This window comes from Artemia franciscana, chromosome 10, assembly GCF_032884065.1.
Source record: "Artemia franciscana chromosome 10, ASM3288406v1, whole genome shotgun sequence".
In the NCBI taxonomy this organism is placed as follows: Eukaryota; Metazoa; Arthropoda; class Branchiopoda; order Anostraca; family Artemiidae; genus Artemia; species Artemia franciscana.
Window position 1 is genome coordinate 11,722,067 of NC_088872.1, and position 15,350 is coordinate 11,737,416.

At 37.9% G+C, this 15,350-nt stretch overlaps 1 protein-coding gene across 7 annotated transcripts in view; it reads left to right on the plus strand.

The window, feature by feature from the left end:
- Window positions 1–15,350, plus strand: part of LOC136031787 (coiled-coil domain-containing protein 93-like) — a 119,849-nt gene that overhangs the window by 60,441 nt on the left and 44,058 nt on the right. For all 7 annotated transcript variants that reach the window (XM_065711569.1, XM_065711570.1, XM_065711565.1 and 4 more), the window contains one exon: window positions 12,606–12,717. In XM_065711569.1, the coding sequence (XP_065567641.1) occupies window positions 12,606–12,717 (112 nt within the window). The remainder of the gene's footprint in view (window positions 1–12,605; window positions 12,718–15,350) is intronic.

A 15,350-nucleotide genomic window follows, 5' to 3' on the forward strand; every position in this document is an offset into this window, starting at 1 on the left:
CTGTTGGGTTTTACCAACCAGCTTTTGAAATGGGCAACCCAATCAGACTCTGAAATGCTATTGGGGCCCTCATGGTTCTGCTTCTCAGAAAGAGGACGAGACATCCAAAGGTAATTAGGGTCATTTAAAATCTTCTCGGTAGTAATCGAATTGACCGCCGCTTGATGCTCCAGCAGAGCATTCCTAAATATTCTCTTAGAGTAAATCTGGACCGTATTTACAACCCCGGTCTTTGGCCTCTCGCACTCGTCCCAGACCCGGAACCACCACTTTGCCGTAGCACAGCGGGACACTTGGACTAGGTTACTAGAGTCCCTGTATTTTTCACTCTTACAACGTATCCATCTCAATGGGTTCGCCGCCTTATCAGCACATTTCAGTGGATATATTATTTGCTCACAGTACATGTTTAGTTGTTACCTTAGCTCATTTTCACTTAGGTTGATACTTGGCTGTAACAGATGGTGTGGAACCTTCAGTTTCACTAGGATACTGTCGCAAGACTTACGAAATTCTGGTACGCATAAGCTACTCCAAATCTTGTTCAAGAACAACTTGGGTTGAGAGTCATCAGCTTTGGTCCCACTACAGCTATCAAGACACATATAGGGAGATGGTCGCTTGTGGCCTGATCGTCCGTTACTGTCACACATTGGACTGGGCTTGCTTAATACAGTATATTGTCCTAATTTGAGGTAGTGCTAGCATATGATATATATATGTGAAGTTCTTGTTCTTTCTAAGTAATGAGAACGAGGGAGGCAGCGTACTTATAATAGTTTCAGAAGGTGGGTATTCAGAACGGGATAGATCACTACGGCGACAAAGCGTTCACTAACTTCTAGGGTTTGGAGTTGATACTTGCTTAGCACTGCAAGGCCTCTGCAAAGGTGACATCAGTTCTGCTGGCGAAATGCTGCTGAAAACGCTGTGGCAAGAGCGTTTGGTAGGTCGATAAGGGGCAACCAGTCACAGGAAGGAAAATGTTCTTGAAGGAATACGATACTGAATTGCTTTACCAGCGACTATAGAAGAGGAAGCTTCTCACAAACCCCGCCGTTTATGTTCCAGGATACAATTGAAATGCTCCCATTACTGTCCATTTCTTGCAGAGCCAGCTACACTATTATGGGTTTTGTCGGACAACAATTTCTTATTGTCAGGGCAGCGAAGTGAATAGCAGTTATGCCTGTTCGACTTGAAAGAGACACAGCTAAAGTCGCTTTCGCACGGAGAATCGCGCGAGCTCATATGCCCTGGCTGAGCACAATGAGAACAAATAATCGCGTTATTACAGTCTTTGGCCAGGTGGCCCTCAGTTTTGTAACACCTGTAACATCTCCTGGGAAGGGAAAGAAAAGGCTCAACTTTGTGCCATTCGTATCCTGTTTTTGAAGGATTTGCGATTGCATAATCCAAGTCCGCTTGATCATGGAAGAATACCTTGGAAGTCCGTGAGCCGCCACATTTTTCTGCCTTGCTACACTTATGAATGAAAGAGCACAGATCATTCTGAAATTATGTTAGATGCCCTTGATAATTTTAACATATTTTTTTTTTACTTAATACACACAGCTGCTTCTTGATCGGACGTCTTGAATGATCTTGCTATCTTTTCAGCTTAAGGCTTGTTAATTACGAGTACCTTCAAATCAAATCTTTTTTTTCTGACATCGATGAGTGGCACCACATACGGAGTCAATTATATTTTTTTCTTGCTTCTGCCGTTGATAATGGTTTTAGTCTGATTTTTTAGCACTACTTAGTAGAGAAGAGGAGACTTACCTCCGTGTTCTTTGCTAGACCCCTCATGAATGCCAAGTACTGGATAAGTTGAAGGAAGTATTTTCTTCAACTTATCCAGGGTCTTATAAACTTTCTTGCACATTTCTTGTATTTTAATACTATATACACTCCGGTCAGTTCTGAGGGAGCTATAACCTCTTGAGGATCGTAAATCACAAACTTCGGCAAGATTTTCCGGTCCTTCGCACATCTTGTCAACGTTTTTCCTATATCCGTAACATTATCCTCCTCTTTTACATGTCGAACACTTCGCTCATCATATCCAAATTCATCATAAAGCACTTTTTTGCTTCCAAAATCGTATTTTTTCAAATAACTGAACACACGATTTAATTAGCGAGTAAGGTTCTGCACCACCCTCCATCGAGCGATATATACACTTCAGCACAACACTATGCCGCACTCCATCATAGAGCCAGAGAATGTCCGTTTCCAGTCCTAAGTCGATGTCATAAGAACCAGATACCAACAAGCGAAGGAAGCGTAGTTTCTTGCTACCTGATCCCCGCAGTTAAGGGAGAAACCACTCCCGGCAGGTACAATGGTACTTGCGACAAAAACTGCCCTCTTCTGCTCGCTTATTAGAAAAATTTTAATACATTCAATTTATTCAGTTCTCCTATGAATTCTTTTTAGTTAATAAGTCACTAAGTCCCAAGGGAATTTGCATTCAAATATCAAAACTATCTATTAGCCAACAAATGAAAATAATCCGATTATGAATGAATTTTCAATAAATATCCATAGGGAAATCACACAAGTTTAAGCTTCCTTTATTAATAGGTTATATCCAAAAATATATCCTGAAAATTCTAAATTAATATACTCAGTCATTCCTTTGGGACACCCTTTTGACAATCCATATACACATAAGATATTATGATGTGGTTAAAAATTCCTCACAACATTCCCTGAAAGATTCATCTCAATACCCTTTGTATTTTTCGAAAGTAGAAGTCAAACATGCACACCTCTTCTCGATAACATCTACCATATGTGAACAATGAACAAATTGCATAACTTGCAGCCCCTGACCTGAGGCCTCGGGAGGTGGGTGTGGGTGGGTCGTCATCATTAAATACATGATTACTGAGCGTTTTAACAATGCTGAAAATTTATCTCTCAAAACTTTGTTTGGATTTTTGTTATGGAAAATGATGGGCATGGGGGGGGGGGTTTCTCTCAAATCATTTTGACTCTTGAAAAGGACACTGTAACGTCCAATTAAAATCAAATGAGATCGATCTGGATTTAATCCGGCCAATAGGGGGTGTTTCCCCCTATTTTCTAAAATGAGGCAAATTTTCTCAGGCTCGTAACTTTTGATGGGTATAACTGATCTTGATGAAACTTATATATGTAAAATCAGCACTAAAATGCGATTCTTTTGATGTAACTATCGGTATCAAAATTCCATTTTTTAGAGTTTCGGTTACTATTGAGCCGGGTCGCTTCTTACCACAGTTCGTTACCACGAACTGTTTGACAACTGTTGTAAATCAATTTTGATAAATTTGAGCTACAGATAATGGCTAAATTTAGTATTCATGATCTGGCCCTAGCAAAGTTTCGAGGATTCCCCGATTGGCCAGTTCGTATTATTGCGGTTTTGGATCCAAAGACTGCGAACTCAAAGTCAAAAGTCTTTAAGTATCCAGTTTTTTGCTACGGGTCACATGACACACAGTTGGTTCTCGAGTCACAGCTTATGCAGTTTGAGGCAAATAAGGCTGAAGCTATGAAATCAATGAAAGCAAGGGTGTAAAGGGAGCATTTGAGGATTTTATTCATCAACCGAACATTTATATAGAACTTTGCAAAGAGAAGCTAAAAACTCAAATTCCAATTCCTGGGCAACAAACTATAGCGGGATCGTCGGCTATAATTACTTCATTTCCGCGACAGGACAGGAAATCCAAAGTGTAATGGAAAATCTTGCTAAAAAAAAATAGACGAGAAGCTGGATGAAAAACTAGTGGCTACTGCTGCTGGTAGACAGTCTCTATCCAGTGACACTTTGAATGCCATAAAAGCTCAGAGTTCAACTATCGTCAGTGAGGTTTATTCAGCATTGATTGTTGCGTTTGAACCGAAATTCCTAGCCTTCATTAACGAGCTAAAATTTCTAAGAAATCAAATAATATTTCTTGAGGAGAGAGTTAAGAATGCAGAGCAGAAAGTAGTTATGTATGATCAGGACTTAAGGCTAGACAGTCTTCTTTTCAACGGTATCAAACAGCCTTTAAGTAATGACTTAAAGTCTGTAATCGGGGGTGTGATTCGCAATAAAATGGACATATCTGGAGTATCTGATGGTGATATTGTGGAAGTGAGAAGATTTAAACTAAACAGTTCTACAACTCGTCAAGATGCCATAGCTTCGGTCCTAGTCAAATTCAGGTCGATAGAAATGGCCCAGAAAGTTTTTAAGCTTAAGTCGAAGCTGCTGCGGACTGGTATATTTGTATCAGAAAACTTAACAGAGTAGAGACGGGACATTCTGAACCTAGCACGTGAAAATACCGTAATAAACAAGTGTGGTCTGATCAAGGTTGCGTTTATATACGCCTTGTGAGTGATGCTTTCCCCCGTCGCTTATCGTCTTTGCAAGATGTCGCTTAGGTTGAGTTTATTTATTTTTTATTTTTAGTTTTTTTTATGTATTATTATTTTTAATTTTTTCTTATTATTAGTTTTTTTTTTCAAAAGGAATAAGTACAGTTTATATTGTTCTTATTTCTTGATAATTAGTTTTACCGTTACACCAGAAGGGTCGGTTGGATGAATTAGGAAATAATGCTTTAGATGCTAATGGTATTCAGTGTTTAATCTTTTTGAATTTATATCCATCACCAGAGGATCTGGCATGTTGCGCGTTTTTCACTATCTCTCATGCTTTTGGATACTATTTGGCAAGTAATTTAAAAGCAAATTATTTTGTTAAGTAATTTTTTGATATGTCTGATAGACTGAAACGGTTTGAGAGATACTCTACTGAGTTGAGTAAAATATTAAATCCAATAAATATAGGTGATGATCTAGCCCAAGACCCTCTTGTTGATAATTTACCCCATAATAGGTATCTTTTACCTGAAGAAATTATTCCTGTTAATAATGGCCTTTTTAGACTTGCGAGTTAGAATTGCTGTGGGGTGATTTCTAGCCTAGATTTTTTTATCTAAGTTCCTTCCTGGTAATGGGATAGGAGTTATGGGGCTTTGTGAGACTTTTTAGAATGCAAATATCCTGAATGCGGCAAATATTCAAGGATACCAAATACTTCAGAAAAATAGATTGAATAATCAGAAAGGAGGACTTGCATTCTACATCCATACTTGTTTGCATTTTGAAGAAATCAAAGATTTTGACTCTCTATATGAGGAAACGCTGTTCGAATTTCTGGTTATCGAAGTCACCATAGCATCTGAGAAGGTTCTTTTATGCATTTTCTACCGCTCTCCTAGTTCTAGCACCAAGAAATATTCGGATAAATTTGAAGAATTTGCTAAGATGGTCAGTTCCAAGAAAAGAAAAGTCATTCTCATGGGAGACTTTAACATTGACACTTCTTCAGTAAGTTATGACTCAAGTACTTCTGCGCCTTCGAGTACTCTGGCTACATACTTCCTTAATACATCATTAGCTGCTGGCTTTGTTCCATCCGTCTGGATTCCAACTGGGGTTACGAATCAAAATGCATCTATTATTGCTAATCAATTTGTAAATTTCCCTGTTGGGTCTTGTGACGTAATACTTACGGATGTGTCTGATCATTTTATTCTTATGAGCGAGTTCCTCCGGTATTCCGGTGAAAAGGGTCAAACGAAAAAATCTAGAAGGATGGGTCAAGGTTCGGTTAAGCTGTTAAATGCTAAGTTACTTTGTACTGATTGGTCGCAATGCTTGGAGTCAAATGACGTTGAATTTGTATCCAAGTTGCTTACTGAAACGTTTCAGAATACTTTAAATGAAACTTACCCTCCTCTAAAGAAAAGGTGTAAAAATTACCAGGTGCCCGTAAAGCCATGGATAACAAGAGGCTTGGTTAAGAGTATTGAGAAAAAAAATCGACTTTACGCTCAATACATAAATTCTCCCACATCAAATAATGAAACTACATTCAAATCTTATAAAAAACCATCTTACAAGACTGATAAGATGGGCGAAGAAGATTCATTGTGAGAAACTATTTCTCGAAGCTGAAGGATCTCCAAAAAAGACCTGGACAATAATTAACGAAGTGTCTTAACAAAAGCAAAAGTCAAGGGCTGCCCGAATCAATGAATGTATCGGATGGGTCAACAGTGAATGGTAAGCAAAAGGTAGCCGAGGAAATGAACCAGTACTTTGCTAGGATTGGAGGGGCCACCGTAAATAGTAATTTGAATGACTGCTTGGATGTGGAATCTAGATTTTGCGACTTTCCAACCACATCCCGTCGATTCTTCCATATTTCTCTCTCCCGTAACTGAAGTGGAACTTAAGAATCTGGTAAAAATCGTCAAGAACTAACATTCTGAAGGAACCGATCGCTCATCTACTTATCTACTGAAACAAACCATTGGATGCTATGCTCAAGTGCCGGTTCGTCTGGTCAATCTATGCTTCAAATACGGATCTTTCCCTGAAGTGATGAAAACTGCTCGAGTTATTCCCCTACATAAAGGAGGAAACACGCAAGATCCATCCAAATGTCGACCTATTTCCATTTTATCCGCTTTTAGTAAAGTTATTGAAAAGTGCATATATAACAGGCTGTACAGTTTTTTGAAGAAAACAAATTTTTTCAGCCATTTCAATTTGGATTCAGGTCTTCATACTCTACAGAACTTGCAATATTAAAGCTAACCCAGCTTTTGAATGATCCCATGGATGAAGGTCTGCTACCTGTAACAATATTTGTTGACATAAAAAAAGCCTTTGACACTATTTCTCATAAAGTTCTACTATCTAAGCTACATAATTGCGGTGTTAGAGGACAAGTAAGTTTCCTAATTGAATCTTACCTCAAGGACAGAAAACAAATATTGTATGCAAATGGCTACATTTCAGATGAGGAAAACCTGTCTAATGTTGTGGGGGTTCCTCAGGGGTCCATACTTGGACCACTGTTATTTTTTATCTATGTAAATGATCTCCCTCTAAGCCTAACCTGCCATAGGACTGATATGGATCTCAGTTTACTGTTTGCTGATGATACAGCCAACGCTACCTGCGACATAGATCATCAATCTCTAAAATCAAATCTGAGAAAGATGCTTCACTGGTTCCATTGTAACAAATTGGTTGTCAACACTTCAAAGACTCTTTTTATGGTTTTTTCAAGAACTTCTACTGCAATACCAGCGTTGCAAGAGGTTGAAGTCACATTTGGAGGTCGAGTAATAAAAATAAATTGAGTGCAAACAACTTGGTATCTTGGAGTCATTGTTGATCAGAATTTAAGCTGGAAAGCTTATATCACTAGCCTAAGGCTTAAGTTGGGAAGGAACGTAGGTGTAATGCATCGTCTTATATTTTTCCTTCTTTTTTATGCTTTAAAATCAATCTATTTTTCTCTTGTTTATTCGTATATTAATTATTGTTCCATTATTTATTTGAGTACGTTTCAGTCACATATTTTTCCAATTGTGAAGTTACAAAATAAAGCAATGAGAATCCTTAGGATGTTATTTTATTCCCCAGTTTCTCTTCCTGGTAAATCTCCAACTAAGAGTCTTTACAGTTGTTTTAATATCACTTCGGTTAGACAAATTTTAGCTTTTCAATGTATAATTTTCCGTGTCCGTTATCTAAAGGATCTGCAACCAGATTGTTTTAAATCATTTTTTCCAGGCGCTCCCTCACTCCGACCTTATAATCCTCGTTGTCCTTTAAGTAAGCTTCCTGTGCCTTTCATTGTCTCCGAACGGTCTAGATTTTCGCCTAAAAAAGCTATTACAAATTATTGGAATACATATGAATCTTTTTTTTGATCAGAGTCTATCGCTTTTAACATTAAAAACTAAAATCAAAGCTTTGCTAAGTAGTAAATATTAATTTGTGAGTAGCTCCCGGCCCTTCAGCTATCGGATAAATATTGACAATAATTTTAATAAATGTTTCTCGGCATTTGTTTTTTGATGTGAGATAGAGTGAAAAGTGTGATGACATCCGTTTCTTATGGGTTTGTTTGTTTCTACCGTTTGTATTGTCGCCCGGCTTTCGAGCCAGTCTTCCTGCTGGGGATGTTATGTGAATAGTTTTAAATATGTATAGTTAAAGAATAATAAAGAACTTGAACTTGAAGAAGCAGTAGTTGTAGCAGTAGTAATAGTAGTAGCAGTTTTACTAGTAGTAGTAGTAGTGGAAGTAATAGTAGTAGTAGAAGTAGTGGTAGTACAACTTTTAAATTCAAATCGAATGACTTCCCTCCGAAGTTTTTACGACAGCTCACTCCATACCAAGTGCCTTAATGAAAAAACAACATATAGCCCACTTTGCTCTTTATTTAAACAGCGCTATTGTGCTTAGCATGATTACCATTGTAAATTTTAAACTCGTAAATAAAATTTCCATTAAAATACTAGTAGACACAGTAGCTATAGCAGTAACAATGAGTGGTCATAATTGCATGACCATGGCCGCCTAGGGACATTTGAGGATACCTCTCTTTTTCTCATGTTTCCTGTGCCCACGGTCTCTATCCCGCCTATTGCGCCCTTTTCCTTGATTAAATAAAGTTTTTTTCAAATGAAAGGAAGGACCAGCATTAAAACTTAAAATGAACATAAATTATTACGAATATGAGGGGATCGCCCCCTCCTCAATGCCTCACGCTTTACGCTAAACTTTTAATTTTCGTTCCACTTATTTAAAAATGACTCCTGAAACACAAGGGTTTTTAATTAGAATAATAAGATTTTTATAAGTTCTAAATAAAAGCTTTAGCGTAAGGAGTGAGGCATTGAGGAGGGGCGAAAAAGAGGAAAAGTAGTTCTAAAGAAGGGCGTGGGAGGGGAGCTACCCGCCTTCATATATTTTGGTCTCTGAAAAACGGGCACTGCAACGTTTGATTTCTGATAAAATGAGCCTTCTCTTCATCTTGTAGGATCAGTAGTTCGATACGATCAACTTCAGGGAAAAACAAACAAAAAACAAGAGCCAAGAGCTCATATGGCACTTGTGACGGGGTCGGAAGAGCCAAGAGCCAAAAGCTTCTTCCCACCAAGTTTCAGTACGATCTCTCCACTCTAAGAGTTTTCCAAGATTTCCGGTTTCTCCCTCCAAATCCTCCCAATGTCAACGGATCCGGTCGGGATTTAAAATAAGAGCTCTGAGACACGAGGTTCTTCTAAATATCAAATTCCATCAAGATCCAATTATCCGTTCATAAGTTCGAAATACCTCATTTTTTCTAATTTTTCCGAATTAACCAACCTTCCACTCCTCCCCAGATGGTTAAATCGGGGAAGCGAATATTTATAATTTAATCTGGCCGGGTCTCTGATACGTTTGCCAACTTTCAGTGATCGCTATATTGATCACGTATCAAGTTTTGGATCTTCTTCATGTAAAAATTAGGGTGGCCCTGGATTCGAACCTGAGACCCCTCGCATCTTAAGCGAGAATCATACCACTAGACCACAAGTCATACTTAAGAAGAAAAATCGGCAGATGAAACTCTTCTCAACTATCTTGTTCGCTTGCTCCCCTAGATGATCGAATCGGAGAAGAGACTATTTCTAATTTAATTTAGTATGGTCCCTGATGCACCTGCCAAGTTTCATCGTCCTAGCTGATCTCGAAGTGCCCAAACTAACAAATCCCCCCTATTCCCAAAGAGAGCGGATCCGGTCCGACACAAGGTCCTTCTAAATATCGAATTTCATTAAGATCTGATCACCTGTTCGTAAGTTAAAAATACCACATTTTTTTCTAATTTTTCCGAATTACCCCCCCCCCCCAACTCCCCCAAAGACAGCCAATCCGGTGTGGTTATGTCAATCACGTATCTAGGACTTGTGCTTATTCTTCCCACCAAGTATCATCACGATCTCTCCACTCTAAGCGTTTTCCAAGATTTCCGGTTTCCTCCTCCAACTCCCCCAATGTCACCAGATCCGGTCAGGATTTAAAATAAGAGCTGTGAGACACGAGGTCCTTCTAAATATCATATTTCAATAGGATCCATTCACCCGTTCATAAGTTAAAAATACCTCATTTTTTCTAATTTTTCCAAATTACCGAATTAAGCTCCCCTCCCCCAAAGAGTGCGAATGCTGTCCGGTTATGTAAATCATGTATCTAGGACTTGTGTTTATTCTTCCCACAAAGTTTCATTCCGATCTTTCCACTCTTAAGTTTTTTCCAAGATTTTCGGTCCCCCCTAACTCTTCCAATGGTCTGGTCTCTATTTAAAATAAGAGGTCTGAGTTACGTGGTCTTTCTAAATATCAATTTTCATTAAAATCCGATCACTCGTTCGTAAGTTAAAAATACCTCATTTTTTCTGATTTTTCCGAATTGACCCCCCCCCCAACTCCCCCAAAGAGAGATCTGTTCTGGTTGTCAATGACGTATCTAGGACATGTCATTATTTTCCCCACCAAGTTTCATCCCCATCTCTCCACTCTAAGCGTTTTCCAAGATTTCAGGTTTCCTCCTCCAACTCCCCCCAGCCTCACCGGATCTGGTCGGCATTTAAAATTAGAGCTCTGAGACACAATATCATTCTAAATGTCAAATTTTATTAAGATCCGATCACCCGTTCGTAAGTTAAAAATGCCTCTCTTTTCTAATTTTTCCGAATTAACTGTTACATTAAACAGAATTAACTGTTACATTAAGCGCTTCTGGCGAAAAAATGCAAAATTTGACGTTTTTGTATAGAAGCTTAAAACCTGTATATTACGGTCCTCTGGTTTGATGAATCTGGTAGCATGATTTTCATTAACATCACTTGATTTTTTAGAGGTGTTTCACCCATTTTTCTAAAATTAGGCAAAATTTCTCGGGTTCATAAATTTTGATGGTTAACATTAAACTTGACAAATGTTATATATTTTGAAGAAGTATCAAAATTTGATTCTTTTGATGTATTCATTGTTATCTGTTTCTTAAAGTTTCTCTTGCTATTGAGCCACATCGCTCCTTACTTTACGCTTCGTTACCTTTACCTTTTCGTTCGAACTTTTTGATTGTTCTTATTTTCGTGGTTGCAGCTACAGCTCCAATCTAGTTATTCTAAAAAATCTTAAAAAAACTAGTAATTCTAAAAAAGATTTACATGGTGCTTTTTGTTAAATTTGATTTTGATTTTGCTGCCTTGAAATTTTCTAACCGACCCAATAAGATCGCTATTACAAATTTGGTCCTTTATGTTAATAGGCTATATTAACTAAAGTCATAGTTTGATTATAACCGGAGAGGGCTCTGGCCTATTTTGCCGCTGGGGCGAAATCTTGATTGGCGCCCTGCCCCCTATCTTCCAAAAAAATTGGCGAAGTTTCAACAAAATTTCTGTGCCCGGGGCAAGTGCCCCCTCTGCCCCCTAAAACCGCCTGTGTTTCCGCCCCATGTTTGTAATCTGTGTAGACTATGTCTTTTTCTTAGTGAGATTTACATAGTAGCTCATAAACTGAAGATTTTATTTTACTTACATGTCACTTCATAAAATGATTGTTATGGCACTTGGTATTTACCAAGTGACATATAGCGATCGCAAATTCTGTTGGTCTGTCGGTCCCTGTTTAGCTAGTTTAGGAACTTCTAGATAAGCTAGGACGATGAAATTTGGCAGGTGTATCAAGGACCAGACCAGATTAAATTGGAAACAGTTGTTTCCGTGATTCGACACTCTGGGGGTAGTGGGGACGGCTAATTCGAAAAAATTAGAAAAAATGAGGTATTTTTAACTTACGAAGGAGTGATCGGATCTTAATGAAATTTGATATTTAGAAGGATATCATGTCACAGAGATCATATTTTAAATTCCGACCGGAACCGGTGATATTGGCGGGAGTTGGAGGAGGAAACCTAAAATCTTGGAAAACGCTTAGAGTGGAGGGATCGGGATGAAACTTGGTGGGAGAAATAAAAAAAGTCCTAGATACGCGACTGAAATAACTGGAACAGATTCGCTCTCTTTGGGGGAGTTGGGGGGAGGGTTAGTTCTGAAAAGTTAGAAAAAATGAGGTATTTTTAACTTAAGAACGGGTGACCGCTCGTGAGGCATTTTTAAATTTGATATTTAGAAGGAACTCATGTCTCAGAGCTCTTGTTTTAAATCCTGACCAGATCTTGTGACATTTAGGGGGAGTCGGTGGGGGAAACCGGAAATCTTGGAAAACGCTTAGAGTGGCGAGACCGCGATGAAACTTGGTGGGTAGAATAAGCAAATGTCGTAGATATGTGATTGACGTAAACGGACTAGATCCCCTCTCTTAGGGGGAGTTACGGGGATCCAGTGCTTTGGTGAGTTTGGTGCTTCTTGACATGCTAGGACGATGAAAATTGGTAGGCGTGTCAGTGACCCGGGGGGGGCTGAAGGGAGAGGAAAAATTAGAAAAAATGAGGTATCTTTAACTTACGAGTGGGTAATCGGATCTTAATGAATTTTGACATTTAGATGGACCTCTTGTCTCAGAGCTCTTATTTAAAATACCGACCGGCATTAAGCCTCTGATTTTCCTTTTAAGTTAATCTATTGATTCTTAGAATTTTGCTAGAGATCATGCCATATGAGTTTTTGGCTCTTGGCTCTTCTGACCCCGTCACAAGTGCCATATGAGCTCTTAGCTCTTGTATCATTTTTTTAGAGCCCTAACTGAAGCTTTAGTACAAGCATTCCGGCTTATGAAATGTCCTCACTCATTGGAGCCTCATCAAATACAGGGTTTGGACTACCTTAGTATATATCCTGTTGTAAAAGTAAGTATTTTATTGCTCTCGATGGAAAATTTGCTTAATAATCCCATTGCTATTTTGCTGGCCCACTTCTATAATTAATGCCTTGATTTCACATTGCTTGGCCCTAATCTGGCAGTAATTAAACCTTTGATTGTGTAGACTAAACTACTGCATGGTAAATAGTAGTTTCTTCTTTATCTTTGCTTTTATACATCAAGTTTTTTTCCCTTATTTTAAATTTTGTTGTTATTCTTTACTGAGTTTCATTAATTAATTTTTTTATTATTATTTTGAGTTTCATTTATTTATTGATAGTGATCTGTGGTAATTTTACGCTTGGAAGATTATACGACTTTCTCTCTGCTCATTTTTGACTTAATGGCGCTCTTTACTTGTCTTTGAAAAACTTGTTTTGTGGGTAAAGGTTTTGTAAAATTAATTTGTTTATTTCTTACTAATTTAGTCTTTTCACGAAAAAAAAATAATGTTTTTTTTTCCCAGGGGTGATGGTATCGACCCAGTGGTCCTAGAATGTTGCGAGAGGGCTCATCCTAACGGAAATTAAAACTTCTAATGCCCTTTTTAAGTGACCGAAAAAATTGGAGGGCACCTAGGCCCCCTCACACGCTCATTTTTTTCCAAAAGTCACCGGATAAAAATTCTGAGATACCCATTTTATTTACTATGGTCGAAAAACATAATAACTATGTCTTTGGGGACGACTTACTCCCCCATAGTCTCCGTGGGAGGGGCTGCAAGTTACAAACTTTGACCAGTATTTACGTATAGTAATAGTTATTGGGAAGTGTATCGACGTTTTCAGGGATATTCTTTTTGTTCGGGGGTGGTGGAGGGGTTGAGGGGAGTGGGTTATGTGGGAGGATCTTTTCATGGAGGAATTTGTCATGGGGGAAGAGAATTTCCATATAGGGGGTGCAGGTGCAGGATTTTCTAGGATTATTGAAAAAAACAATGGAAAAATAAATATGAAAAAGTTTTTTGGACTGAAAGTAAGGAGCAGCATTAAAAATCAAAACGAACAGGAATTATTACGCATATGAGGGGCTCACCGCCTCCTAATATCTCGCTATTTACACCAAAGTATTTTTAGTGATTTCAACTATTTATTTTACGGCCTTTGTGATTCAGGAGTCATTTTTAAGGATTGGGACGAAATTTAAGCTTTAGTGTAAAGAGTTAGGTATTGACGAGGAGGCAAAAACCCTCATATACGTAATAAAAACATACGAATATAGAAGTTTGGTACATAAGTTAATTCCTAAGTTGTGTATATTTTTTACTTATAAAACGTTTGTAAAAAATTAAAAGTTCTAGTTGCCTTTTTAAGTAAACAAAACATTGAAGGGCAACTGGGCCTCCTCTTCCGCTCCTTTTTTCTCAAAATCGTCCGATCAAAAATATGAGAAAGCCATTTAGCCAAAAAAAAATTAATATGCAAATTTTTTTGTAATTATTCATGTGCGGAAAGCCAAAATCAAAAAATGCATTACCCTCCGATCACCCTGAATCTTAAAAAAAGCCACTAGAACTTCTTATAATGAATCCAATGAGCCCTCTGAAGTTTATACGATCACCCTGTCTATACATAAAATATATGCCCCAAGAGCATAACTTTCAACTTTATCCCTGAGGACTCTGGGGGAGGGGGATGTCATGCTCAAAGATATAATTTCCGGATCTTTCATTTACGTTGAACAAAATGGCTATTTAAAAATTTTGATTGGAATTGTTTGGGAAAATGGTGGGCGTGGAAGGGGGTAAGTTGACCTCCAATCACTTTCGACTATTAAAAAGGGCTGCTTTTGAATTTTTAATGATATTTCTTGCTCTTATAGAGTGGTGCTGCCAATGATATTGCTTATAAGCCCTTTTGAAAACCTGCATGCATGCAGTTTTTTGTTAATTGAAACTCCTCTTAAACTTTCTATAAAAGTTCTTCCTTAATACCCTTAGTGGAAACCAAAAGCCCCTTTGGTTTCTTCAACCATCCAGCGTTCCTGAAGCATTTCTTATGCATCCGCTTGACAACCTGTGTGGACATAGTGTGTTTTGAATTAGTTCTAAATAGTTTCTATGTATCTCAAAATATTCACGTTAATGTCGTTAGCTTTATAGCAGTAGTAGTAGTAGTAGTATTAGCAGTAGAATTAATTGTAGTAGCCTAAGCTTTAGTGGCAGTAGTAGTGATAGAAGTAGTAATAATAGTAAAAGTAGTAGTAGTATGAGTTGAAGGTGTAGCATTAGGATGCAAATATTATATTTTGATTAGTTTAACATCCCCTCAACAAGCCCTCTTAGTTTAAACTTCACACACTAAATTGTTCCTAAGATATTCCTGTTGCATCCTTTTGACAACCTGTATACAGACGGCATTTTGTCAATCATTTCACCCCCCTCAAAATCCTTGGAAAATTTCACCTTCATACCCTTAGGCATAGTCGTAATGGTAGTCACAGTAGTAGCATTGATATTACTAGTACTAGTATTGACATATTGCCTTTTGGTCATTAGAATATTCCTCTCATCAAGTCCTTGAAGTTTCAACTTAATACAATTAGCCGTTGATATGACATTGCTGATATATTCTTTTGATAATCTGTATGTTCATATACTTCTTGAAATTTTTATTTCAA